Source organism: Melanotaenia boesemani, chromosome 12, assembly GCF_017639745.1.
Source record: "Melanotaenia boesemani isolate fMelBoe1 chromosome 12, fMelBoe1.pri, whole genome shotgun sequence".
NCBI lineage: Eukaryota > Metazoa > Chordata > Actinopteri > Atheriniformes > Melanotaeniidae > Melanotaenia > Melanotaenia boesemani.
In genome coordinates, this window is record NC_055693.1 from 26,426,992 (window position 1) to 26,454,795 (window position 27,804).

Consider the following 27,804-nt stretch of genomic DNA (forward strand, 5'->3'; position numbering starts at 1 on the left):
GCTAATGACTGCACCACCATGAATGAAACTCTCATCATGGAAATTCAAATGAAAGAGAGAGTGAAAGACAGCTCAATGAAAGAGAGGCTACACTAAAAAATGAGAAAACAGAACTGATGAAACTCATAAAGAAAGTTGGATGAGAAAGTTATTAGAGAACAGACATTTTTCACAAACCCCACACAGCTCTGACAGCCTACTGTGATCCCTCAACACTCTGAGCACAAATCAATGTATCAGGCAGTCTGTGCGTGTTTGTGTGTATGGAGCTGTGTTTATATTTGTCTCTTTCCATCACCTCTGTGTCCTTGCTAATAGCTGACTGGACTTCCTGCAGACTCCACAGGCTGGACTGTGATTATCACTACTTAGCTGCGCACCCACACAGAAACGCACCCACACGCGCACAGGGACGTCGCGGCTGCAGTAAATGAGTATGTCAGCGTGGCCCAAGTTAACTGTTGACACGCTAATTTACAGTGGCTTCCCGTAAGATCTGCTCAGTAATATGGCTTTATTGATGAGGCCACAGGGAATGTGTGTGTGTGTGTTCTTTGTGTTGGCATTGCTGAGTGTTTTCAGTGCTGCTGAACCCACACTGGACATAAACAAATAAATATGGTAAATTTATAGGAGATGTAGGCAAACACTAATAGTCTGTGAGTGAATGAGTGTGAAACACATTCATTCACTGGTTTAAATGAAGACGAAAATGTTATTAGGAGAGATAAGAAAAAAAAGAAGATCGGCAACATGATTCATGATGTGGGGGAGACCCTGAATCAGGAATTTCATTTTGGAGAGCTGATACCTCGGACCCTGCAGAGTTCCTGCAGCCTGAAGTTGTTAACAGGTTGAAACGACACACACTCCCGCACAAACAATGAAGTATGTCTAGCACAGCTTCCAACTAGCCCTCAGACATCACTGAACTTCCTGACATTCAGACACATGCACAATCATTTTCTCAGAGGCACACACACATGCACAAATGTGGGTAGACTGATGAACACAGGGCTGCTGGTTCCCCTAGGATCATCACCATGTCCATATCCTTTTAAGATCATTACTTTTGTTACTGGATGTTGGGCCTCTGTGCTGTATATATCTGCAAGGGAGTGTTTTTACTTTAATGGACACAAACCTGACATAGATTTGTTTTTATTTTATACTTTTAATTCTTTTACAATAGTCATATGTAAAGAAAGTACACCCTCTCTGATAGAGGTTTTACTATCTCTGCATAAAAAAAAAAGTCATGACTTCATCAGGTCTTAAAGTTACGTAAATAAAACATTGAATGAACGTTAACACACGACATGATACAAACTAATAATGGTTTATTGAAGAAAAATTAAACCAAAATGCAAAAAAAAAAAAAAAAAAAAAAAAAAGAAGTATAAAAGTGACGTCTAATGGGTTGTTTAACCACCTTTAGCTGCGTTAACATGATTTAATCATTTTCTATACGATGTTTCCTACATGACAGAATTTTGACCCACTTCAGCTGTCAGACAGAAGCCCTCATATTTGATTCTTGAAGAGATGTTTAGTAAACAGAGGAGTTCATGGCTATAATGACGTGGTGGTAATTCCCCCTCCACCACTGTGCTTGACCGTAGGTGAGAGGTATTTGTGCTAATACCAAATATGGTGCCCGATATAATGACTCAACAGCTCCACTTTGGTCTTGTTAGTCCAAAGGAATGATGCAACTTTACACAGCGTTCACTGCTGTATTCCTTTTTTAGAGTGAAAATGTTTCTCTAGTACTCAAACATTTTCTTTTTTTTTTTGCAGTTTCTTTTAGCTTTGCACAGTCTTGGAGTGAACCTACTGTTTCATTCATTCCTGAGAAAATTAACAACTCTTTCAAATGTTTTCCACTTGTAAATAATCTTTGACACTTAACAATGATGGTCTCCAATTTGTTTGGAAGTGGCCTGACTCTGTGTACATACTTTTGTCACAGACACACTGTTGCTGTTCATCTAATGATGTGTGTGTCTAATACTAAGGCCTTATAAGGACTACATGACTTTTTATCATGTCCTGATACCTAAAACCTGATAGATGAATGAGGTTGTAGGTTCTTTTAATATGGTTGTTGATAAGTTGTAAATGTTGAAAAGTTGGGGTTTCAGTTGCTGTCAGCCTGTTTTTGGTAAGTGAATAAAACAGAAGCTTCTTTTGGCTTGTCGTTTGTTTCTAGTTGCCAGAACTGACCTCAGTTTCAAGGGTTTATTCTGGGGAAGATTTTCTTTGGGGCTCATTTGAAAGTACATGCATATTACTGCTTAATGAAACAGTAAAAGAGAAAAAGCTTGTCCACACACGGAGGTCCCAATAAAGCAGGTCGACACGGTTAGATTCCCAGGTGAAATGTGCATCCCATTGCACATCTGGTGGAAAGAAACTGGAAGAGAAAAGAATGTGGGGATGTTTGCAGAAGGGCCAGGAAAGGGAAAGAAAGGAAAATGACTGAGTTGGACTGCAACAAAAGAGAAAAAAAGACCGTTATGAAGGAAGCATGAATGAAAACAGACTGAAACAGGTGACAAGATTACACAGTCAAAAACCTAAAACTGAGAAAGTGTGGAAATTTAAACCCCCCAAAAAACCTCCACTTATCACAACAGCCGAACAAGGGGTGGAGGTGCAGAATGTTGGCAAAGTGTGGACAGGGCTGGTGCAACTTGTTGACAAGCCAGCCGAGAAGTTCTTCCCTTGACGCAGAGCAGGGATCACCTTACCCTCTACTGGTTTCACTACTCTGTTGAAACACACACACACACACAAGTATGTTTTCATAAAGATGAAGTGATGTTACACTCCTCTACTCTCTGGCACAAACCAGTAGTTCAGCTAAATAAGACCAACTTCAGAAATGTAGGATGCTGAATGAAAAATAGAAAATAAAAAGCTGATGCTTAATCTCTGGCTGCAGCTGAATTGATTTCTGGGGTGAAACACATCAGCAACTACTCAGAATGAACAAAAACTCAACAGTAGCTTGAATGTAGATTAAGTTGCATTTTTAACCTGATGTGTGAAAGATTTGGTCATATTATTACATCACCTCTGCTGCATCCCTGAAATAGTTGCCTCCAGAGTTAAGGCTTATCTGACTACACAGCAGGGAGGGTGGTTTTTGATAAAACTGGAAGTCAAACATGCCTGTAGTGTTTGCTGAGGGAGAGCCGCTGAGCTGTTGGCAAAGAGCAGCAGCGTTGTCCGAAGAATTGGATTCTTGGTGATGTCTATCATTTCTGGAAACCTGAGTCCCCGGCCTGGCAAGCAGAAAAAGTATCATAGATTGTAGAATTCAGTATGAGAAGAGAAAATCCAGAAGCTTTGGATCTGTACGGAGAGGTTCACAGAAGTTATTTCTTCTTCACAGCCAGTGGAGTCCAAATGCACAAATGTCTCTCTTTGTGTTGGCATATTAAAGAATTTACATATTTAAGCAAACAGAAAAGACTTTCTAAAAGTAATCAGCATCAGCGATACTTTGGTTCAGCAGATCGGTTGGGTCACTTGTTATTCTCCTGCTCATTATATGACATTTCTGCAAACTGAGACTAGAGTTAAGATGAGTTTTACCTTGACCACATGACTTCTCTGTGCTCTCATCACCTGACAGATTCCAGGGGACCAGAGTGGGTTCAGTTTCAGTGGAAAGACGCAGGACGAAGGCAGGAGGGGGGGTAAGAGAGACAGGTTACAGAGGTCGTAGGACGAGAGGGGACCCGAGGAACGACTAGAATGACAGTTTCTCCCTCTCAACACTAACCCACACACATGCATGGACACCAATCTGTCATGGAAAAAGAACTTAATACCTTCAGACCTCCAGAGATGCTTGAAAACATCAGAGTGGCAGTTTGATGGTGTGTACGTGTGCGCCTGCTTGTGTTTGTGCCTGTCTGCTGCTAACAGGAAGCTGCAACAGGCCGAATTAGAAAAAATGACTCTCCTCCCTCCCAGGATCACAAGCCACTGCTCAAACTGATTGCTCTCAGAAAATTATGTCACAAAAGTTCAAAGGTCTAAAAATAATCAGTACATGATGTAAAAATCATCACTAATTGTGTTACTATCTCCTCTGTCATTTTGTTTTTTTTTCCCCAGGAGATCTCAGTTCAGAGATGATTTTGTTTTACTGAGCGGTGAGTTGAGCCGTGTCATTATGGCTGAGCTATATGTGTATATATCTGTGTGCAGATGCAAGCAGGGTGTGGTCTGGGAAAGCAGCACGAGAGCTTAGACTGGTTTAGTGTGCCAGACCTCAAGCTTTGGTGCTGCTAAAACACACCTCCCACTGACACGCTGCCTCTATTACACTGCTGAGCGTGCAGGAGAGTGAAGAGCAGCGTGGCTCTAAACTCTTAACGTCTGTTCAGCGTAAGTAGACAGAAATCCACTCAGTTTATCATTCAGTCCTGTTAATAGGTTTCAGAGCATGTAAAACATGTTTATTTATGTGTGTGTGTGCATTATATTACTCTCAGTCCTCCACCTCTTATTTAGATTCTGCTCATCAATGACCCATGTGCCCTTGGTAAACAGCTCTGCTTTTTGCAGCAGCTTGCAGACAAGTGGCCGTCCATGCATGTGTGTGTGTTTAAATTTTCATCAATGAACTGAAACATTATCAAAACAGCATGAGTAGGCCTCCTTCATAGAAGGGTCACGATTTAATCCTCATAGCTGTGGTACTGTGCTAAAGTCATGAGCAATCCCTCATTACTGTATTTTTTTGCAAGGAAAATGTGAAATAGATGCAGTGGTTTATTAAAATGTGCAAATATAAATTATAATACAGTGTACAAGAGTAAAAAAAAACAGAGTTAATGTAATTCTAACAAGCTTTAAAGTCAATATTTCACCACAGCCAGAACTCTCTTAGACAAGCTTTTTTTGCAATGACTTGAAATAGTTTTTTTCAAGAATAGTTCTCCAGGCCTTTTTTTTTTTTAATTTTTATATGTTGGCTGCCTTTTTATTCATTTTCTGTCAAGATGACCCTAAACTGCTTCTGCATAGTCAAAGTCCGGGTTGTGGGGAGGATTCATCACTCCTCTGTTGCCACTGATTTTCAGTCCAGTTCTTGTATCATTTGGCATAACTCAGTTTTTCTCCTTGTCTCTTGTCCTTAACAAGGGCTCCCTTCCATGGAGACCATTTCTAACTTCAGCAAATAGCAAATGGATCAACTCTATAATGTCTAAAACAAAACCTCCAAAAAAGCTGAACTTTTTCTCAAGACTGTTTTTCAAAATTAGAAAAAGTAGATTTTTGTATTAAAAAAAAGGAACAAATGCATGAAAAAGAGGTGGATGGGGACTTTTTCACAGGCTTTTCTTATCAGCAAAACGTGTCTGATAATTAGTCACAATGTTAGCAGTCAGATTCCTCTGCATTTCTTTTATAAATCCATGGTAAAGCAGAAAAACATTCTTATAATGATATAAACCAGAACATTGTTCTGTTCTACAAAGCTTTGTTGTGAACCTCTTCTCTTTCCTCTTTCCTCTTTCCCTTTTCTTAAAGCACCGGGGGGGAAGATGAGTAAAAGCGGGACGGTAGAGACGTCAAGACGAAGAATGAGGGAAATTGGAAAAAGTTAGAAAGAAATTTGGTCCAAAAAAAAACAAAAAAAAAAAAAAAAAAAAAACGGACAAATGGAAAAGGATAAGATGGGCAGGATGGTGAGAGATGATCGGGTTAAAAAGAGAGAATGGAGTGAGAGAGAGAGAAAGAGATGAAACTGCTCTTTAATCAGTAAGGGGCTATGAGGAGGCGGGCCGAGGTGCCTACTGTAATCCGATACACGCTCACATGCACAGCGTGCACGCACTCGGAGACAGGGGGATTGAGTGAACAGTCCTGCCCGCTGCCACAAACCCGGAGGAGATCGGTGGGGAAGGAGCGCACTGCCGGAGCCTGCCGAGAGAAGGAAGACAGATAAGAGAGGCACGCACTGCGCGTCAGGAGGCAGCGCGGACGCACAGGAGAAGGGTCTTTAGCAAAGAAACGCACAGTTTTGTAGAAGGAGAGTGGCGAGGCGCCGCGTTTATTTTCCTCCTGAGCAGTTTTACGCACGCATATCGGATCTGTTCCTTTCTGGAGATCTTGAGTTGTCTTCTGCACAAGAACGAACTGCTGTTGGGACAGCGCAAATCAGAAGAAAACTGATGGGAAAACATCGTGATTGAAAAGAAAAGTCGCCACTAATGAAGATAGTTGTAGAAGATTTTGGAAATACTGAATCGTTTCAAGGAGGAAATGTTCATTTTTCTCTTTATTTTTGGAAATGTTTGCAGTTGTTTTTGGTGGTTCTGATTAATTCTTGTTTATTTTAAATCAGCATTTTCATTTTATTTGTCAAGTGTGTTGTCAGGGATCCGTTCCCGCACGCATTTAGAGTCTCAGGGGGACAGAGTGCTGCGGACTGTGCGCACCATGGATTTCGCGGGTTTAAATCTGCGTTGAGAGTGCAAATGACTTTTATTTAAAAAAAAAAAGTTGAGGTGTTTTTTTTTTTTTTCTTTACAAGAGAAGAAGCGGCGCTACACACTTGACACAGCTCACATGAACTATGTGTATTAGAACCAGTGTCTTTTTCTTGAAGAGCCCATTGAAACTCAGCCTGGATTTTGGCCCCTAGAAAGAGAAAACTGTGGGGAAAAACAGGAAAGTTAGACTGCAGCTTCGTCTCGGATAAATCTGGAAAAACCACACAGAAGGAGACAAAGTGTTTTTTTTTTCTTCCACACCTGACGGGAAAGATGGATTTATTCACATGGTTCTGTGGATGTATACTGGCGTTTCTTTTGCCTGCAACAATAAAAACAGATGAAGGAGGTAAGTTTGAGACTTTTGCTGCTCGCTTAAATGTCCTGTCCTTTATAGTTTCACTAAGCAGTCCCGTCCATCACCCAAGAACACACTGGAAGCTGCCTGTGTGTTTCTAAAATAAATTAAATAAATAATTAATGTGAATATTAAGGAAATCCCTTTGTGCCATAGCTGCTACTCCAGTTTTTACTACACTTAAAATTGATGGTACATTGCTGAAAAACATTAATTAGTTTCTTTTAGGCACAGTCAGGAGGGAGGTCAAAGCTTCAGGATGGCCTCTGCTCTCCAAGCTGTTGGCGTCGGCCACAGGAACGGAGAGTTGGATTTATTTATTTATTTTACTTTATTTTTTTAAGGGGAAAACATAATGTAGCCTAGCACAAACGAGTAAGAGCATAAATAACATGGGGATTTGAGAAGAATGCTTAAATATTTACTCTATAATCTTTACATTTCCTTCCACTCGACTACTCTCAGCCAGTCCGATGGGATGTTGGCTGCGCGTCAAGATTTTGTCGCCTTGAAAATCATCTCCAAAATCAAAATTCTTTAAATTGCAACGCCGATTTCATAGGAGTTTTTATTAAAATATATTAATAAAAAACCAGGGGAATAGAATCACCATATCAGGCTGCTGGTTCTAATGTGATTTTCAGCTTTTTAGATTGTGACCTTATCGCGTTAATTCTGATGCAATCTTACTACGTTCCTCGATAGTTTTTTCCTGAAAGACTGGCAACTGACTGCATTTCAAAGAATTACACCGTATAAGGAAACTGTTCATGTTAATGTTGAATGTTACCGACAATCTGCGCGGAGAAGTGGCGGTGAATCTGTTCGGGCTGCTGTCTTCTGCTGTCGGAGAGGAGGGTCAGCTCCGGCGCTCCGCCGGGGCTCCTGCTCCGTTTCAAAAGACCCAAGCTCCTGGAGATTGATTGAGCAATGGATTTGTAACCATCAGTAGTTACCTTTCAGACACAAGTACCCTGGTGAGAGAGACAACCCGAGCGCTGTTTATAGCTCGGAATCGCTCACCGTGATGCGTTAAGCGCAGGACTTGATGCGCTTTTTTAATGTGGCCTCGGTCTGTGCGCACAAAGAGAATAATCAAACTGTCAGTTCTACTCAACGAGCTTGCTGCACAAAGAAACGTTTTATTCCGTTTGGTTCAATCAAAACCTAACTGACACCATGGCAACAATACTTCGTAGCTACATTTTCTGCTCAGCCACCACAGGTGTGATGAACTTAAAGAGCCAATGAAAACCGAGAATAATGACCGTGCCGTTTTAAAAGTGAGCTTCAAATAGCACGGGTTGGTTCATGTTTTATTGGGAAAAAGAGTTGATAACTTAACACATCATGGCTAAAGTTAAGATTACACTTTGAGAAACATTTAAGCGTTTTCATTTGCAAAAGGGAAAATGAAAATGGTGTGTGGAGAAACTGTGCGTTCAAGGTTTTATTGATTTAGGGCTCATTCAGGAGTTTTTTTTTTCCAGATCTCATGACTTGGATTGAGTTGCAAGTCTGCCAAATGTTGTTTTGGAGAAACAGTGTGCAGGGAGCACAGAGGAGGCATTCTTTACATTACAGCCTTCGCTGAGAAACAATTTAAGACTTTCAGACCATTTATCCCTTCATCTATTCCAACGTCATCGTTCTTTCTTTACATAAACCAACATCTTGACTGACAAACAACATATTTTGACTTGTTTTACACGAGGACCTGTTGATTTTCCCACTTTCTGACTACAAAATATCTGCTGACAAAGAGTGAAACTTAATTTTTCCGGGGATTCCCTCCAGCTCCCCCTCCAGGTTTCCCCACTGGCACCACTGGGACATTCACATTCTCATCAGCAGTCTTTGCACAATGAAGCCTCCTCAGCATTTAACTTTTATAGATGCCTCTCCTCTGCTGTCTCCAGAGAGATGAGCGAGGACTACACATGAGAGTAAGAGGTGTGTGTATATGGGACAGGAGGTATGGAAGTACAGGGGGAGGATGTAGCAGAGCCAGAAACAGGCAGAGGGAAGCTGAAAAAGAAGTGAGCAAAACGGAAGAATGATTTTTAGTCTCACTGTTTGATCCTGTTTCTTTATTCCGTTTGATCACAGCTGTGCCTGGAAGGGAGATAAACGGACATAATTGGCCACTCAAGACCCAACTGTCTACCTCTATAGTGTCTCTGCTGAAATATGCTGGATGATGAAACACTGTTAGAAGTGTTCTAGCTGTATAGGATGCATTACCCATAGGTATAGGATGGATTCATGTTTTTATTAATATGATCTGCTCTACACAACTCAGTCAGTTTAAGTAAAAGACAGGGACTCCATATCTGCATATATAGCTGCATGAACTAGAGCAGTAAAGTGATTGTTCATGTATAACTATGATTATAACACATTCAGAGTATTTATTTTCTGCCCTCAGGCTAAGCAGGTGTTGCCCTGTGGGGTCAGTTTGCAATAATTAAATGTTACATCAGGGAGGGTCATAGTGCTGTGTAAGCCATCAATAAAACAAATCATCCATGTCATTTGTTCACTTAATGGGATTTTACCCCTGTTTTAGCTCCCTACGTGATGAATTAACTCTGTGCCACTGTTGTTCAATGATTTCCTTACATTACAGCGGATACACTGTTGGCTTTGAATATTTGTTATTCTATAAAAATGAACTGAATCTAATTTTATTTGTTCCTTCTAATAAAATCAGACAGTTTGGTCAATTGGTGCATATGAATCTTGGCAGGCACTTAAGATAGGCTACATTACTTGATATTATATTGCTGTGTAGAATGAACAGTCAACTAACAAATTAATGCTTTATATAGGCAGCAAACTATATTGCAGCAGGCTATAAACAGAAAAGGAAATAACTGTGGAATCACTCTGTGTTTGCTTGTCTGCAGATTTCTTGTACTTTTCCACAACTGTACTTATTCCTTGTTGAAATATTCTTCATTACTACTTGATTGTCGAATGTGTTGAATTAACAGTGCAGAGGGAGGAAATTATAATGTAAAATCTATTTATGTTGCCTTCTCTTCAGGAAATGTGAACTTTCTTCCCCAAGCAATAAAAAGAGAAATAGCCAAAGAAAAAGAAAGATAAAGCAAAGATCACAAAAGTTTAGAAGTGCAGAAGAGAAAGAGGGGGAAGGTGAGAAACAGAGAGGGAAAGGGAGTATTACAGGGCATTAGTGTAACAAGAGGAAGGCAGCAGAGTGTGAAGCAGTAGTTGAGTGGAGCCACCTGCAGTAAACCAATCCAGATTTATGCCTCTCCTCTGCTGTGCACAGTCGGGTTGCAACCCGAGGTGTAGCATTAAATACACTCTGATTATAGCACACCAAAGGTGAAAGATTAAAATGCACTCTATGATAATAATTCAATTATATTAGAATTAAGGGGATGCTTTGACTTAAAGAAGCACAAATCACGTTTTACCCATTTTAACACAACATACATTTTTTTTAAATCCTGAGCGTTTGTTAAAGTGCTCATGTATTTTGTTAATGCAGTGACTTGATTTATGACTTGTTTTTGGGTGTGTTTGTGTGCCGATCTGTGGCAGGTGACACTTTGGTAGAGACCTCTCCTTGGATTTAACTTTAATTATCCACCAGGTAGCAGGTGTTCTCTACCAGGTTTCTGGATTAAGAGTTATCCTCAACTATCAAGCCACTCAGACTGTTGCTGTGATGGGGAATTTTGTTCTGGATTTATCATTAAAGGAACATGGAAATAAATCTAATTAATCAAGGAAATAATAAAAAAAAAGAAAATTTCATATAAGTCATTGAAGATGGCATCAGTCTTTGAGTCATTTAAGTAAATACGGGGGTTTGAGGGGGCTTATGACATCAACAACCTAGTTTGCAAAGAGTGAATAAACATAAAGCCAATTAGCCTTTAGGACATTGTCTCTCTCTCTTTCTCTCATCCATAAAAAGGATAGAACAATTAGTGGGTCCAGCAGGATGTTCTAATTACAGTTATCATGTCATTAGTAAACTGTTAGTACTCTAGCGTCTTCATCGGTTGTTGGTAATGACTGGAGTAATTATAGAGGATAGGGAGGTCTGCATGTGTGTGGGTTTTCTCTCTACATGTCCCTTACATGGAAGCAGAAATCATGGAAATCCTTCAACTCAGGATATTTGCTCATCTTCATTTCCTTTAAAACCTTCATACACAATGAAGAATGTGTGTGTTTGTTTGTGTGTGTTTGTGAGTCTCGGCCTTCTGAAGTCCCTCCAAAGCAGAGCAGCGCAAGGCCACAGGTTGTTTTCCTTTTTCTCTCCCCCTTCACGCTGAATCATCCTGTTGTTTCCCCTCTTTCACGGCACTTCAGCTCGCTTCTAATAGCGCTCTCTGTCTTTTTCTCCACACCTCCCTCTGTCAGTGTTTTCCCTCACCCCGATTAAGAAACCTCCCTCACCTTCTGTTCTCCCCACTCGGACACGGTGGGAAATCTCTTTACTGTTTGGAGCCTTTCTTTGTATTTATTTCTTTCTGCCTATAGTCTCTGACTCTGTCAATCTATGTTTTCTCACACTTGTTGGAAATCCATTCACATCACTTGTTAGAGAGAGTCTTTCATTCATTTCTGAGAAGCCTGATATGTGGCAGTAAGCAGACTGCTTCTGCTGTTTTTCCAATTACTTAAAGCCGATTTTGGCTCCATTGATCATTACAAATTCCTTACATGATCAGCCCTTTAGAACTTTAGGATGACTGATAACAGGCTCCAGTGATTGAAAACAGATTGTATGCTAATGTGCAACTTAGCAGTTTCAACATGTGGCACGCAGAGTTAACATTTAAACTTAGAATCTGAAGATTTGGAGTGGATAAGATCTAGTAAACAGAAACCATATTGTTTTATTTATTGTGTGCATATCCTTTTTAACGTCTTTGACAAACATACCTCTTTATTAAATGTTGCTTTCCTTAATATAAGACTCCACATAACAAAACTTTCTGTCAAGTTAAGAGGATCCAACCAATACGTGCTTTAGTTTAACCTTTGTTTTTATCGAGCAGACTGGTGGCGTATCTGTATTACCTCCAGGTTTAAGTCTAAGTCCTGTGTTTATCGTCATCATAGATAAAGATGAGTAGGAATGCAGAACCAAAGTATTGGCCAGACAGGAACACAGCGACTATTTGATCAATAGTGCATCAAAAATGAAATATTAAGAGATTAAAACTTCAAAACTAATAGAGGGGTTCTTTAAAGATCCCTGTGATCATTAGACACTTTTAGTCAAACAGTTCTAGAGTCTCTTCGAGGTTTTTGGGAACTGGAGAGCTTCCTGTAGGTCAACAAACCTTTACTGGCTTTTTTCTGGTTGCATTCACCCCACAGACAGAAAAACCTTGTTTGCATGTGCAAAATGTCTTCTATCAGGTTACAATTGGTGCTTGTTTTTCAGAACATTTTGACATCCTCCTTTTAAAATCTCAAGCAATATATTTGTATTTCATACAAATAATTTTGGTTTTGATCCCTCCATGTCTTCAACTAGTCATAATTTTCTTTATTTTCTTTTAAAAAACTTTATTACATCAAGAAAACAGCCATTACAAACCATAACATAAAGTGTTGGATTGTTTTATGTTGAAGAACGACTGATGTAACAGGCAAGGATCATTTCTACCCGACATTTGGAGTATGTGTACACCAAACCAAATGATCGGATCAGAATCTTTGAATGGTATGTTTACATGAAGCAGTTTTATTTAAGTCAGGCTTTTAATCCAGATACCTGTGTTCCTGTAAACATAGCTACTGAAATGACAAAAGCCAGCTGGTAGGTGGTAGACAGGTTGAAAATCATCTTATAATTTATCCATCTCATATAGGTTTATAAATCCAAGGTTTCACTCTTTTCTTTTTTTTTTTTTTCTTTTTTTTAAATATTTAATGCTGACATTAACATTTGCTGTTAACAAAGGCATCTTTTGCAAATAGTAGCTACTTTTCCCAGTAGTTAAGAGGACTATAAAAAATCTTTATGAAAGATTTTCCACCTGGCTAAAATGATAAAAACGTAAATGTATTCTTAAAGCTTCAGCCTGCTCATGTTTGTGTTACAAAGCCGTCTAGCAGCTATAGTGATGAGTTGAAGTGGCACACAAAGTGATACTGCAGAGTGACTTAAACCACTTAGACCATCTTCGCATTAGTTTGCATCCAGAGGTGCAAACTAATCATGTCATAAAGCATCATTAATCCTCTTTTTAACCATTTATAACTGTTTGAGAGGGGTGGTAGGGCACTGAGAAATTATCACTCTATCACTGTTAGTTTTTCAGTCAGGTGTTTCTACTTTAAGACATCAGGCTTCAGTTTTTAGCTTTATCCAGTCGTTATGTTGTCACTTTGCATTTTCAGGCCCTGTGGGTAAAGGAACTCTTTCTTGTGTCAGAACTTTTTCTCTTGTACACACCCACTTTCTCTCTGTTTCCTCCCTCAACTATTTCAAGTCTCAAATCCTTTGTAGTCTTCTTCTGTCATCCCTCTCTCTGTTTAACACAGATCCACACATATACACACTCACCCAGTAGTTTTCCACTGTGTCTTAATGCGGGGCACCTGGAGAACACAGCCCCACCTGTTTGTGTGTGTTTGTGTCTGCGTCAGTATGTGCGCCGGTTGGATTTTCTGTCCAGTGAGCTTTTCTGAGCTGCTGACTTTCTCCTTTCAGATGATGAGAGACAGATGTTCTTGCATCACTCTTCTTACTTTCTCCCTGCTCTGACTACTCCTTCCTCCTTTCCTCACCATGCTCGTTGTTTTTCCCCATTAGGAGCTTCTGATTTTAATCTAAACAACAATTTTCATTTTGTTATTTTCAGTATTTTGTGTATTACTAAGGGGGGGTGGGGGTTGTTGGGGGTGGGGGGGTGTATGCTGACAGTCTTTCCTTTAAGGTGCTCTCTGGTTTGCTGGGTGAAATACATTTTCTCACTTTGATAAACATCACTTACTAAACTGCTAATGGTGTCATTACCGGGTCAGGCCAATGAAAATGAATTCAAACTCCAACACGTTAGCAAAGTTCTTGCAGACTAGTAAATCGATTGCTTCAGGCTGAAAAGTAGCTGTTTAAAGTCAAATCAGGCTCCCTCAGAGAGAGGATGAATCTGTTCGAGAGCTTAGAAACAAGGTCAGAACATTTGCATTTGGGGCCAACAAACAAGGATCTAGTTCAATTGTGCAAAAGCAGCTCCATGTAGAGATGTGTGAGTTTGTACATGCTTGGAAATGTGGGAAGTATGGTGCATTTCTGTATGGAGACATCTGTGTGTGCTTTAGAGTTTGCACATGTGGGGGAAAGTTGCTGAATAGGTGTTATCAGGATGCAATACCAAACACGGCGGAGGGCCATAAATAATGCAGTGACCTGTCTTATATCCCCGCTTGACTGCTTAGCACCATTTACCGCTACTTATCATGTGCGTGTGTATCTGTGTGTGCGATGAATTCAGCAATGTCTGAGCCAGACGGGGATAAATGATGTTCAGCGGCTTGTGTTTGCACATTTGTTTTGAATATGTGGCTTAAATGTATCTTCTTCCTAAGGGTCTCAGATGCTGATGCGGTTTACAAAAACCGGAAAAAAAAAAGAAGCCATGTGAAAAAGAAAAAATTGGGGTCAAGAGGATGGAAGTGTTTCTGTGGGGAGTGGAAGCTCGGACAAATAATAGGGGGGTGCTTTTGATTGCCTCATATAAGTGCCATGCTTGCAGCTGATGGAAGGATGGATGTAGTAAGTTAAAGCGCAGTTAAAGGATGACTCTGTCTTTAACCTGTTTGATAATTCTTGACATGAACTCAGGCTTTTGCTCAACTCAGCATGTCCTCTGCTCTGACACACACACAGTGAACTTCACAGCATGCAGATCTGTGTGCTTTAGCGTTGAATACAAATTAGCATTGCTATTGATTTTGTTTGGAAGCTATACTCCTGTGCTTTTTCCTTTTCTTTCTTTGTGATATCTTTACCTATCACTGCAGGGAATTGAAATTTAGATATAGTGTATTTATATCTAAATATGCATCTAAATGGAGCAGATGAGCCAACAATATCAGAGCAACTTCAAATGGTGCTTCAAGAAAGAGGATGGCAGCCATGCCCCTCACTTCAAGTCCCTTCTTGCCCTGTTTGTATGCAGTAGTTGTTAAATGACTTTGTGTGCATGTCTGCAGATTAATAGACTCTCAAAGTGGAGCAGACACAATACTTCATGCACACACAGCACCTGTCTCACTGTCACACCAACCATATTCATCAGACACTTGGAGGTGCTGTCTTTTTCAGCTATCACGCCAAAGGTGAGACGATAGGGTAGCTGGATTGAGCCAAAATATAAAACTCAGTGTCTTCTCATAAGTCAGTTAGTTATGGCTGAAAGTCTGTTGAAATAAAAGAATAAACCTTTTGTTGAAAGAATAAGCATCAGCCTGAACATGTAGCCTTTTTTGGACACAATTTATGCAATATTTACTCTTTGATTAGTCTCTTAAAGCAACACTGGCCCAAAGGTTGGCATTTATGCAAGATTCTGTTATACATTCATTAGTTTTCTCACCACAACATGACATATTGCCATATCAGTCCATGTAAGAAGGTTGAATCCTTTGTGGCAAGGTCAAACAAACCAACAATATGATTAAAGTGCACTGGCGTTTCATTAGTGGACTCTGTCATCATCCGCATCTTGTTTCGTTTTATTAAGCTGGTGAGAAAAGAAGCTGCAGCACAACACTAGTGACCATACAGGGAAGTTTTTCTCTGATTTCTGGCTCATGTGCTGTTATATAATGCCTCAGTCATAGACTAAAAATCAGTAAAGAGAACCATCATTTTTTATTTAGCATTTTTATTCAAGGATGTAATGATGAGATAAGTTTCATTCCCCTGGAAAGCAGATCACATGGCAAATTAAGACCCTTGGCCATTGTCTGTGTCTTGAGATGGCATTGCTCATTCATATATGATGTGGACTTGGTTCATTTCCTTTAAATCAATGAAGAAGAGTGCATGTATTCAGTAAACTTAAAGCTATATTTATGGTCATTTTAATTAAGCGTAGGGTACAATACTTAGCATACTGGGTGATTTAGTGTTGTTTTGGTTACCTGTTGCAAGAGTGGCATATTTGCAAACAGAAGAGCTCATTTTGTGTGTGTTAAGGGGTGGTTATGGTCTTCCTGTATGACTTTCAAACCTACTGTTTAAGATTAGGACTTTGGCAGTGGTATAAGTGATTAAGAGCAGTGCTGATGTCACGTTTTGCTTGCAAATTCATGGATAACGCTTCCAGCATAATCAGTCTGTTACTAAATTTGTGTCACTGACTCAAACTTAAATATAATGAGCTATTAATAACAAGCCAGTGTGCATGATAGGTCCTGCAAAAGGTCATTAATCGGTGAGATACCAATTTAAGATTTGCATCCCCTCTCCTAAAGTTTTCGTTAGATGGGGCTAGCTAAGCAGTGTGCTAAAAGTGGTGTTTGGCTGATGCTGCTGTGAGATTCCAGAGTGGTTAAACACTAATCCAGGTGGTGCTGATATGAAATGCATCTGGCTTGGTAACATTGCTCTTGTAACACTACTCCTGTATTACTATATGTCACCAGGGAGATTAGAAACAGATAGGAGGAGCCAGACAGGACTAGTTGGTTCACAGCATGAGGGAGAGGGATACAGAGGGAGACAGAGTGGCAATCATTAATTGTTAGCAGGCAGAATGAGGCAGACACCAGATATAGATGCCAAATTGTCAATCACTTTGTAGGCTGAGAGCTGAAATCTGACCTCATCTGTAATCTTCCCCTGCTGACTCTTAAATGTACGATATGCAGCAGACCATGGGCAGACATATTTTGCAGTTGTGGCAAAGAAAGTGAGAGTTTTCACGTGCATTTTTATTTGCATTGAATTAGTTTTGAAGCTGGTGCCTGGCAAAGTGTTTGTGCCCTGTGTGTGTGTGCGTGTTAATGCTTGCATGTGTGACTCGTCTCAGAGTAGGTTTACAGTAGCCAGTCTATTAATAGCTTGAAAACATGTTGTATTCTGCTGAGTAGTTTGACTTGGCTATGTCAACCCCTCGCAGCACAGAGGCAATAAATAAAACGTCATAGCACAGAAGGCTACATGGCAGCTCAGACCAACAGGTTACACAACCTCCTCACAGATTTTTCCATCTCTGCTTTTGCTTCCGAGGCAGGTCTCCTGATACATATTAAGCTGTGACTGAAAGAATAATACAGACTGTCAGGAGAATGATTGTGACTTTGTTTTTCCTTTCTCTCGCAAAAACAGGAAATTATTTTTGGCATTGCTTACCAGCCAAGTATTTTCCATCAAGCAGCCAGCATTTACAAATGCTGCTTCCATTTGAATAACCTGGTCCAATGTGACCATCATTCTCCTTAAGTATTTGCTGAAAATCCATCTGCTTTGTTAGAGATAAACTTACTGATCAATTTATGTTTTTGTGTTGAGAAAATTATTTGCTTACAGTTGTTTTTTTTTTTTTTTTTTTATAATAAGGACCTAATCCTGTTGCATCCTCCTGCAAAAAACGTTCAGGCTTTATAGTTTTATTTATTTAAATATCTTCTATATAAGTGAACAAACAACTCACATGGTGTCTGACTGTTAAACTATGTCATTATATTGGAAGTTTTGCACTTAACAAAGGTTGCTTTCAGTGTACGTCCATCATGATGGTTTAACTTAAGTTTTATGGATCTTAAACAATGAATGAATGATGCTCAGCTCACATAGAAAGACTCCACAGTCCACCAGAAACGACAGTCAGCAGTCTGCACAATTAACCCTACAGATTTCAGACAGTAGAGTTGTGTGTGTGCACATTATGCTGTCGGGTGTTGCAGATATGTATGTGTTACCGATCTATGGCTGGGATACATCTGCAGTGGTGAATGAAGGGCATTGTTTAAGACATGACACAGACGTATGACTGCTGACAAGTGGATCCTCTCTGTGACAGTAACTATGGCATCTGGAAGGTTTGTGTGTGTCTCTGTGTGTGTGTGTATGTGTGTGTGAGAGTCACCCTGAGCCAAAATGAAGTCTTTGTGCTTCAGGATGCTGCAATGACTTTTGACACCATCCACACACACAGGAAGACATCACGCTTTTCTTTCTCACATCCTGTCACTGCAAACAAAACTCTTATCTGTGCTTCATCTGTTTTGTCTCACTTACAGTTTGTTATTATGCTTTATGAACAAATATGTTTTTAATTGATTTGTGTGAGTTTTTACTTTCATGTGGTAATTCTTGATAAGCAAACAGCCTCTCTGATGATAGTATGTTATGCTGCAGCAAAGGGAAGTTATCACAGTTTTATATTGTGTTTTGGGATTTATCTGGTTAATATCAAAGCTGTTAATTATCACTATGATGCAAAACAATGAGATAAAGTCAGAATTTTACACACTTTTCACAAAATTTGATTATATTTACATAATATCATATCATTATATCATAAATCAGTATCCCAAGTCCTATTTCTGGGATTAAAAGTCTTAAAAGTCCAAAACCTTTAAGCTAGAAAGTCATAATTTATAGAAAATAGATTTAAATATTAAGATACCAGGTCAGAACTTTGAAATACTAGACATAACTTATTCACAAGTCCTGATGTTAAAATACAATAAAAAAAAAAAGGTTATTACAGAGCTCTCCACCTGTTATGTGTTTGTTTAAAGCATAGCTTGTGCACATCCTGAGAAATGAATGCTACGCAGAAGCTGTAACATGTGAGTAATCACATATTGACGCAGTGTAGGGACCAATTTGACTGGATGAAGGGACTGAGGATCTTGCTTGAGGTGCTTGGTTAAAGGGCCTTACATACTATCTACAATACCACTGCTGTTGTTTTATTCTGCCTCAAAATGAATCAAGTACGAACCTCCTCTCATGTCGCCATGTTTATTTTATTTATTTATTATTTTTTTTACAAATTCAGAACTAGAGTTCTCTAATGCACCCCCTGGTGAAATCCTCTGGTAACAAGCGTAGTACACAGTCAAGTACTGTATGTGAACAATTACACCTACGCCAATGCAGGTACTAAGAATGAAGTGACCTCCTTTATCTTTGTTGCAGTGGACCTGAAAAAGCCTCTCATTAAACACATTCTGTTGCCACCTTTTCTTTCTCAGAGGAAGAGGAGGATATCTCTGTAGGGATCTCTATAAGAACCTCTGCAACAATATTCATGTTATTAAAACATTTTTAGTCACTTGTACAGAAAGAGTTCCTACAGAAACTGCAGTAGCAGGCCGAAGCCACAGAAAGTAAAAACAAGCTTCTGTGTCTACTTGACATTTCTTAGCTTATGTTTAAGAAAAGTCTCACTCAAATCTTTCTTTCTTTTCTGTTTCTCTTATGCTCTTCATCCAGCATCTGAGTCATGCGGTGGCAACTTAGATGCCAGTGATGCCGGCTACATCACCACCCCTGGCTACCCACTGGAGTATCCACCCCACCAGAACTGTCACTGGGTCATCACAGCCCCCGATCCTTCGCAACGCATCGTCCTCAACTTCAACCCACATTTTGAAATAGAGAAACTGGATTGCAGGTATGGCCAAAATTCACTGATGATGTGCGATGGTTTAGAAAGACAGAGTGAGAATGCAAGAAGTCCGACTGCATCTGACCAGTTTCACTTACTTTGTTTGACTCCCTGGAGCTTCAGTCTGGACTGTTTCCATGTGAGAGTCTCTTGCGAGTATTTGGTGAACTTCAGCCCACTCTTCTTCTGTTCCTCTGGCTTTCACTGTGCCATAATGATCACTTTGGGCATCCCTTGGTCCCTAATCTCTAATTATCAAAGTCTAATTGCAACACATTTCCGATTCCAGCATGGGTTTCACACTGTGGAGGAATCAGCATGGATTAGAGGATTTGGTGTCCATCATTTTGTTTAATTGTTTGGTTTTGGTTGCACAGGGACGCAGCAATAAATACAAACTACAGACAAACAGAAATGCTGAAAACTACATTAGGCAGTTATCTACAAGATACATGCACACAGAAAACACATAAACTGGCATTTTTCTAAAACAATGGCTTGTCAAACCATAAAATACACGACTTGCAAGTTCTTATCTCTGTGGCTGCCACAAAATGGATGAGCGCATCTCACACACACAGTAGAGGAGAGACCTCTGGGACCTGATGGGCACTGTGAGCGTAAAAGACTACAGATTCAAACCCAACGGCACAGGCAGAGAAAAGCCAGAAACACACACACAAAGCACACACACTTACACTTTTCAACTTCAGCCTGTGTTTCAGCGCTTTCCTATACAGTTATTAACATTTCAGCCATATCAATTATACATAGGTGAATTCTCCACACTCAGATGTACAAAAATCATTCAAACATTTCTTTGTTGGAACGGAAGCATCAATATTTCACCAGCAGACTGTTTGTTGAAAGGCTGAGAGGTTGAAAAGACCCACTGTGTTTTGTTCTGTTTTGCTTTGCTTTCGCGCTGTGCTGTGGAAATAAAAAACAGATTCCTCTGACTCCCAGTCCTCGTCATCTTTTTCAGTTATGCTCAACATCCAGTTTGATACACGTTGGATGCTCTGCTTTCTCTTTTCCTCTCCATTTTCTCCTCCCTCTGGCCTCGTGCTGCCCTCTCCACCCCTCTTCTCCCCCCTTCCCTCCTCTTCCTTTTTGACTTTCTTACATGCATTTAAAGCCCAACAGTTTCCCAGGAGGATGAAATGTTGTAGTAACTACAAGAAATAACAGGTCCTGATTTATTTATTATGAAGCGTGCATGTTGCATATTGTATATGTAGCACGTTCGGCTACTGTCTGACACTGTTGGCGTGTTCCCACATGTATTTTAGTTGCAATATCCCAAGAAGACTTTTATTTAAAGTCATCCTCCAGACTGTGGCAGCAGAGAGATATATGTAGTGTATGCGGTGCCCTACGGTGAAAAGCTATTTAGGTCTACAGGCCCCATGCCCCAAGTGTGTCTGTACGTGTGAGTGAGTGTGTGTGTGTTTGTGTGACCAAGGTTTGGCTGAAATTGAGCTGTTAGGTTCAGAGGATGAGAAGGCCAAGGAGTAGAAACTGATGGTGTGTGTGTGTCGCTGTGGGAGGCAGAAATACATGGCCTTCCAATGATTGTCAGCAACAACCCTCACACACACACACACATGCATACTTCTGTGTCAGTCACTGTCTCTGTCTTCGTCTCTGGCTGCCTAATGTGTCTTGCATTTGATAAGGTCACAAGAACATTATCCATGTGTTTCTTCTCTCAGCTTTGAGAAACAGAAAACTGCTGTGTATCTTCAGTTTATGGAGGGACGAAAACACAAACTTGTCCTGTCGGGACAAAGAAGCCATCTATGCTTGCTGACAAAGATTATATTATGGAGAGCCGTATGGTTCCTCCCAATCACTTCATCAAATAAAAAACCCTCATTATATAGTGGCATCCTTCTTTTATACAAAATCTGTCAAGACTCATAATCACAGTTTTATAGAAAGCGTTTCTATGAATCAACATGCTCCTATTTTACAGGGATTTTTTTTAAATGTCACTGTGATAAAGCCACTTAATCTTTTATGATTAATGTTTAATATTTATAAAAAGTAGCTATTTGACTGAAGGTAAATGCTAAGAGGACTAATTTAAAACAAATATGCTTGTGTCCCTACAAAACTAACTATATTTATGGCCAGACACGACCACAGACCCTCACATTTCACAATACAAGTCCATTATAAGTGACTTGTTTCAGTTACAAATATGCTGCATCTGCATTGGCCAAGTGTGTTTCATGTTTCATTATTCACCATGTGGCAGAAAAGTACACTGAAAGAAGAGGTTTTTTGTCTCTGTGTGTCCTCTTTTTTCACATTGTAAAATGAGTAAAATTACTTTTTCGTTTACAGATGAGGAAGTCAGCTTCTCACCTTTGAACATAACTTAAAGTCAGGCCTGAACTGGCCCACGGGAGGGGGGGACAATTCCTGGTGGCCTGGGCCCGAAAGTCACGGTGCATTAAAGTACGATTTGTTCAAGGTTACACGTTTTCATATCAATAGGTCATGATTCCTGCCATGTGACTTGGCTGAAAGTGTAGAACTCTAAGGCAGAGGTTGAATGTCTATTTGACAATTTCATCTTAGCTCACTGCACTGCTGTGTCTCTGAAAGCAAGATCTCTATTTGGAGTGTTTTGGAAAGCATAACTCTCTCTCTCTCTCTCTCTCTCTCACACACACACACACACACACAGCCATTCGAAGAAAAGTGCAGCGTCAGGGTCTGCTGAGGGCAGGCTCAAATCATCCTGGCAGCTACCTCCTGTCCCTCGGTCTCCTCTTTCCTCCTGGCCCTTTCCCCATTTTACCCCTCAATTCATCTTACCCCCCCACCTCCTCACCTCTGCCCAATGGATCCCATCTATCATCTTTCACCTGCTCTTGCAAGTTTGCTGGTCTCACCTTCTTTTCCCTCCTCCTCCTTTCCTCCCTCCTCATCACCTCCCTTCTCCTATTTGGCCCCATCATGTTCTATCTGCTGCGTGAGCTTCAATCTAATTTCTCACTTTCTCTTCTTTCCCTTTCCCCTCCTCTTTCGGTCATGAGCCACTCTGTTATAGGCCAAATCATTATTCAGCATTTAGTATCAGAGAACGTGAACAGAAAGTCAAATGCTGCACTCTCCCCTTTCTCTCTTTACCTATTTTCTCCTCCCTTTTCTCTCTGTCTCTCTCTCTTGCATCTATTTCTCTCCTAATTTTTTCTCATCTAGTATTTGTCTCAACCTCTATACCTTTTCTCTTGCAACCATGTCCCAAAAACCATACTCACACACACATTTAAAACGTGCACTTGAAGTCATATTCTGGCTTTGAAATGAAGTCATTCACTGCATAAGCATAATTGGACAGACAGTCACGTTAAAGTTTTCATGGCTGCATGGCTTACACAATAAGTGAGGAGTAAAGCAGTGAGTTAAGAAGTGATTTATATGATAGAAAAGCTGCAGTCAACGATAATGGTTTCACTAATGATTTAGACCTTGTCTTTGTGCTCTGCCTCAATCAATCATTTAACTTCATGCTACATCTGTTTTCTCTTCTCTTCTCTTCTCTTCTCTTCTCTTCTCTTCTCTTCTCTTCTCTTCTCTTCTCTTCTCCATGTCAGTCAGCCAGGATTCCAAATATGAGCATTACTGGCTGGAAAACTTAGAATATTTTACCCCTCATGCAGACACACCTGACTGGTAGGTAAAAGTCCCTCTAAGAAGAGAACAAACAGCAGAGTGATGTGATGTGACACTGTCCTTAGGGCAGATTGGCAAAAGGAGGATAGTGGGGGAAGAGATGAAAAGACTGTATGACAGAAGGGAGTGGGAGAAGGGAGCAGCATGTGGAGTGACAGTTCTATTACCAGCTGTGGGCATTTAGCAGCTGCCTGCATGCTCTGATTAACATCACCGCAACTCGGCCAGCAGGAGATTCATGCATCCAGACAAGAGTCCGAAGACAAAGGTGTAGACTGTTGTTGCACAGCTGCAAAAAGAAAAGCCAGCAAATCTCAGTGGAAATCTCACTGGAAGTCAGGGAAGTGGTACAGCACACAGGCCGAGGTTTTTTAACCTGCGTTTTTAGGAATATGTCTTTCATTAAGCCCAGTCTAATGCCAAAAGATTTAGTCACAAAAAAGTTTTTGTTTTTTTGATGATGACGCTTGTATTAATGTTGTACCATGCATCTCGACATTAATAATAATGTGTGTGTGTTTCCACCCTCAACCCTTCCAGCCTCCAAATTCAAAGTTGTTTCATGATTACCTTACAAAATGTTAGTGCCTTTTGGCCATTTGAAGCAATGGAATCATGTCTCGACTATTTAACATTTTGCTGTGAGACTCTGAAATGTACACCAATAACCAGACAACCATCAACACCTTATAAAACCCAACCAGGTAATAAAATAAACTCTTAGGTCGAAGTAACAGATAGATCATTGCAGCATTTAGTGACAGTTTTATTTTCCTTTTTTCTTTTGTTTGTAATATTAAATTATGCTTATTTTCTGTAAAGCACTTTGAATCATCTTGTTGTTGAATTGTGCTATACAAATAAACTTGCCTTGCCTAGTGAAACAAAGTTGTCCTCTTTATCCTCAATAAGATGTTCTTACACTGATACACATGAGATGGACCCGTTTCACCTCTGTCACGACCTTTGTGGCTCAAAGGCGTATCAGTGACAGATCAATGTCCAAACCCCCCCATTCTGGCTCCATTCTTTCATATGTGACACGTACACGTTAATAAGGCATGAATGAGAAGACTCTGACCTTTTATGCATTTTACACATTTGGAGCACAATGGTTAGTGTCAGTGAAGGCATGTTTATGCTCCCTTTATGTGATTAGCTACATCCGTTTTAAACATACTTTCATACGTCCCTTACATTGTCACGATTGTTAGCCAATGCGTTCACCTCCAAGTTCCAACATCAGTTTCAGACTACATGGCATGAAATGCATTGTGGCTTCTTCTTCTTTGTTTCTTTTGCGGGTTGTACGTCAGCTCTACTGACCCAGGGACACTGCCCCCATGGTTTCCAGTGGTACTACTCCATTTACTCTGTCAGGGTTCTCATCTGCAAGAGCCCCGAAAATGGACCAAATTCCACACATTAAAGACGCTGAAGACGGACAAAAGGCTCTGTATCCGTCTTCAGAACATTAAATGGGTGCTAAGAGGTGCAGAATTCTGCTTGTGCATCTTACTGTCTGGCTTGAGAGACACAATGTTATAGAAGAAAACATTTCAAGAATGGTTAAGCTCCAAGTTGGTGATTTTAAAATGTCCACTCACATAAAACCCCCCTCAGGCAGAGAAGGTAATGATGATAATATCAGCGCTGATTTACACACACTCCCTGGGGACCTGAAGGTCTCCCTGATCAATGACTGTAACTGTAATAACTCTGCATACGTGTGTGTGTGTGTCAGTGAAGGACTGATCCTGATCAATGTGTGTTAAAGCTATAATGAGAAATCGATTGGTTGTCCTGGAGACTACAGCTGGACTCTAAACTTACATGCATTCACACACACACACGCACACACACTGTCCAGCAGTCTGCAGTAATAGGCCTATTACTTGATATCAGTGAAATCAGTCATCCTCCTCACTCTCTATTAGCTGCTTCAGTGACAGACGGACTGCTGGAGGTGTTTGGATGTACTGTACAGAACAGAAACCTTGTGCCACATTATGTAAAAAAACAGCAGTTATAGTTTTTCAAGGTGGCTGATTGGTTGTACCACCTGCAGATGAGGGTGTCCTGCTTCAACAGACTATCAAACTGGATTTGTCTCTAGACTTTAAAAACAAACCTGTAGGAGCTTTTATTCAGTGACAGCAGAGGGCTGAATGGAAATCTAGCTATGCTACTGGTGCACTTTTATCACCAGCTTCCTTAAAGCTTCGCCTGTGCAGAAGTCACACTCCAACGTACCAGTTGAAAGTTTATGAATGTATCTGTCCGTGGAGTGTCCTTCTCCATGCTGTCCTCCATTACGCTCTGCTTGTAACAGCATTGATTCTGCTCAGTCCTGCTGTCGCTCTGGAGGTCTTTGATTGGAATCTAATTTTAACCCATTTTCAGACGTGGTTTGGATCCAATAAGCAAAAAAGAGACGTTATGGGGGATTTGCTTATTTTTTTTTAGTTGTTCACACTTTGTAAAATTAATCTAGAAATGTCAAAACCTGGATGTGGGCTGAACAAGGACTTGTGATTCCTGAGTTATTGCTTCTCGAGGTGTACAGTGTAGAGTTAAAAAAAAAAAAAACACTAAGAACTGCTGAACTAGTTTGGTATGGCATTCAGGCATTATTGGTTTTGCAAGAAGTAGAAGGGATTGGAAAAACCACCAAATGTATTTTTGTTTTGTTAATCATGACAGAGAGCCAGCAGTGCAGTTTTGCTTCCCTTTGATCCACCTTAAAATATATCTGATGGTTAAAATTACATCGTGTCATTCACATGACTGAAGCTGAAATAAAGTTCTGTGTATGAAGCACACATGTTTCTCTAAAAGATATTTTGCGTGTCCTCAAAAGTTTCACTTCCTTTTTTAGTGTTTACAGCGGAGTGGAAACAGGATAAAAACAAAAGGAAGTTGCTGCATATTAATTTCAATAATTTCAAGATCAAATAAGATTTAATTTAATCGTAAATGTCAGCAGAATCCCAAATTTTTAAGCTTGATGAGTAAGCTTAGCTTGTTCAGTTTTTCCAATTTTTGAGAGAAGCGGCTAAATGGTAAAACCACATATAATACTTAAATAAACTTCTTTTTATTTTCCATTTCTCAACCTCATTTTCAAACAAGACTTGTCTGGTTGCAGCTGGTTAGACGCCTTGTCCTCCCCCAATGTTTGAAAGAACTCTGCAGGTGTAAGAAGACAACTCCCAACCTGGAGAGACAGAATGTGTGAAAGGCAGCAAGGAGGAAGAAGAGGTGGAAGTTCATCTGTGCCCAAGATTTTCCCATCAGGCAGGCTAATGGATAGCTTTCCCTTGCTTCTGAATCACCTCCAGCCTCAAAACAAACAGAAATCTCACATTTGAAATCAGCCCCACTGGTCAGTCTTTGATTAATGTCAATGCATTCTTGTTTATGGTCTTCCATGTACAGGCGTTCAATCAAGCATTTACTTCTTCATGAAAAACAAAGCTTGTAAAATTAATGTTGACAAAACCAGTGGATGGAACAGTTTGGAGTTTTTGTCATTCCTGTTGGCGAGTCTTAGTAAATCACCTATTGTCTGCAGTGAAACATATTTGGAGAGAGGAGGGGGACACAGAGGGAGAAATGTTGGGATTAAACAGTTTGTTAGAGGCTGTGTACCTCCTACACATACACAGAATGGAAACCTCAAACCCCGCTGTAGATCCATGTGTATAACCACAGGCTCTGTGTCTGCATCACTACAAACAAAGTGTGTGTGGCAGGTCTGAGGAGTTGCTGGGTTTGTCTTTCTGCTTTCTACTAAAAGTACAAATCAGTGGGGAGGAAGGCATGGACGGGGGGCACCTGTCTTTGTCTGTCTAAGGTGGAGAGAAGGCAGAATGAATGTAGTTTCATGTTCTCTCTGACTGCATGTGTGCAAGACGTAATTTAAACTATTCATTGCCCTTTGCATTTTGCATCATCTATGCACACCTGAGGTCACAGAAACATGTTTATGAAATAGGTGATTTTATTTTATTTTTTTTTTTTAGTACTGTCAGAAATGGGAAATTAAGAATAAAAATCTTCAAAAGTTATTTCTTCATCTTCTTTTGTTTTATCCATACACAGGTTCTTGGTCCCTGTTTATGCGTCTGAGCACATAAAAGAAGATTTGGAATAAAAAAAGACTGAAAAGTGAAAAATCGGGCAGGAAGTGGGCTAAAAAAAAAGAAAAAGAAATTTTGCTTGGAGATGCTGAGTTGCTGTTAGACAAAGTTGTCACTACTAGAAAGGGGGGATGAGGAAAACTGTCATCACAATGAGGTGATCTCTAGGGAATGTATGACAGGCGCTGTGGCACACACACTAACTTGCATACATATCCACATGTGCAGATGCACACACACACACACACATACCCATTTATGACAGCTTGCATCATAAATCTGGTGTTAGTTCTACACAGAACATGACGGGGTGGTAACAAGGATGTGACCCTTATTATGTTTGGAAGTTGCTCACCTGTCACACTGCACACACACACAGAGATGCACACAGACACCAGCACAGACTCAGGAATCACTGCATGCACAGGAATATCCACAACCAAAACACATACACACACACATTT

General features: G+C 40.2%; 1 protein-coding gene across 2 annotated transcripts in view; it reads left to right on the forward strand.

Moving 5' to 3' along the window:
• Positions 1-5,923: 5,923 nt before the first annotated feature.
• LOC121650361 (neuropilin-2-like) overlaps positions 5,924-27,804 on the forward strand; it is a 97,893-nt gene continuing 76,012 nt past the window's right edge. For both annotated transcript variants that reach the window (XM_042001839.1, XM_042001840.1), the window contains exons 1-2: positions 5,924-6,867; positions 19,334-19,514. In XM_042001839.1, the coding sequence (XP_041857773.1) occupies positions 6,792-6,867; positions 19,334-19,514 (257 nt within the window). In that variant the 5' untranslated portion in view covers positions 5,924-6,791. The remainder of the gene's footprint in view (positions 6,868-19,333; positions 19,515-27,804) is intronic.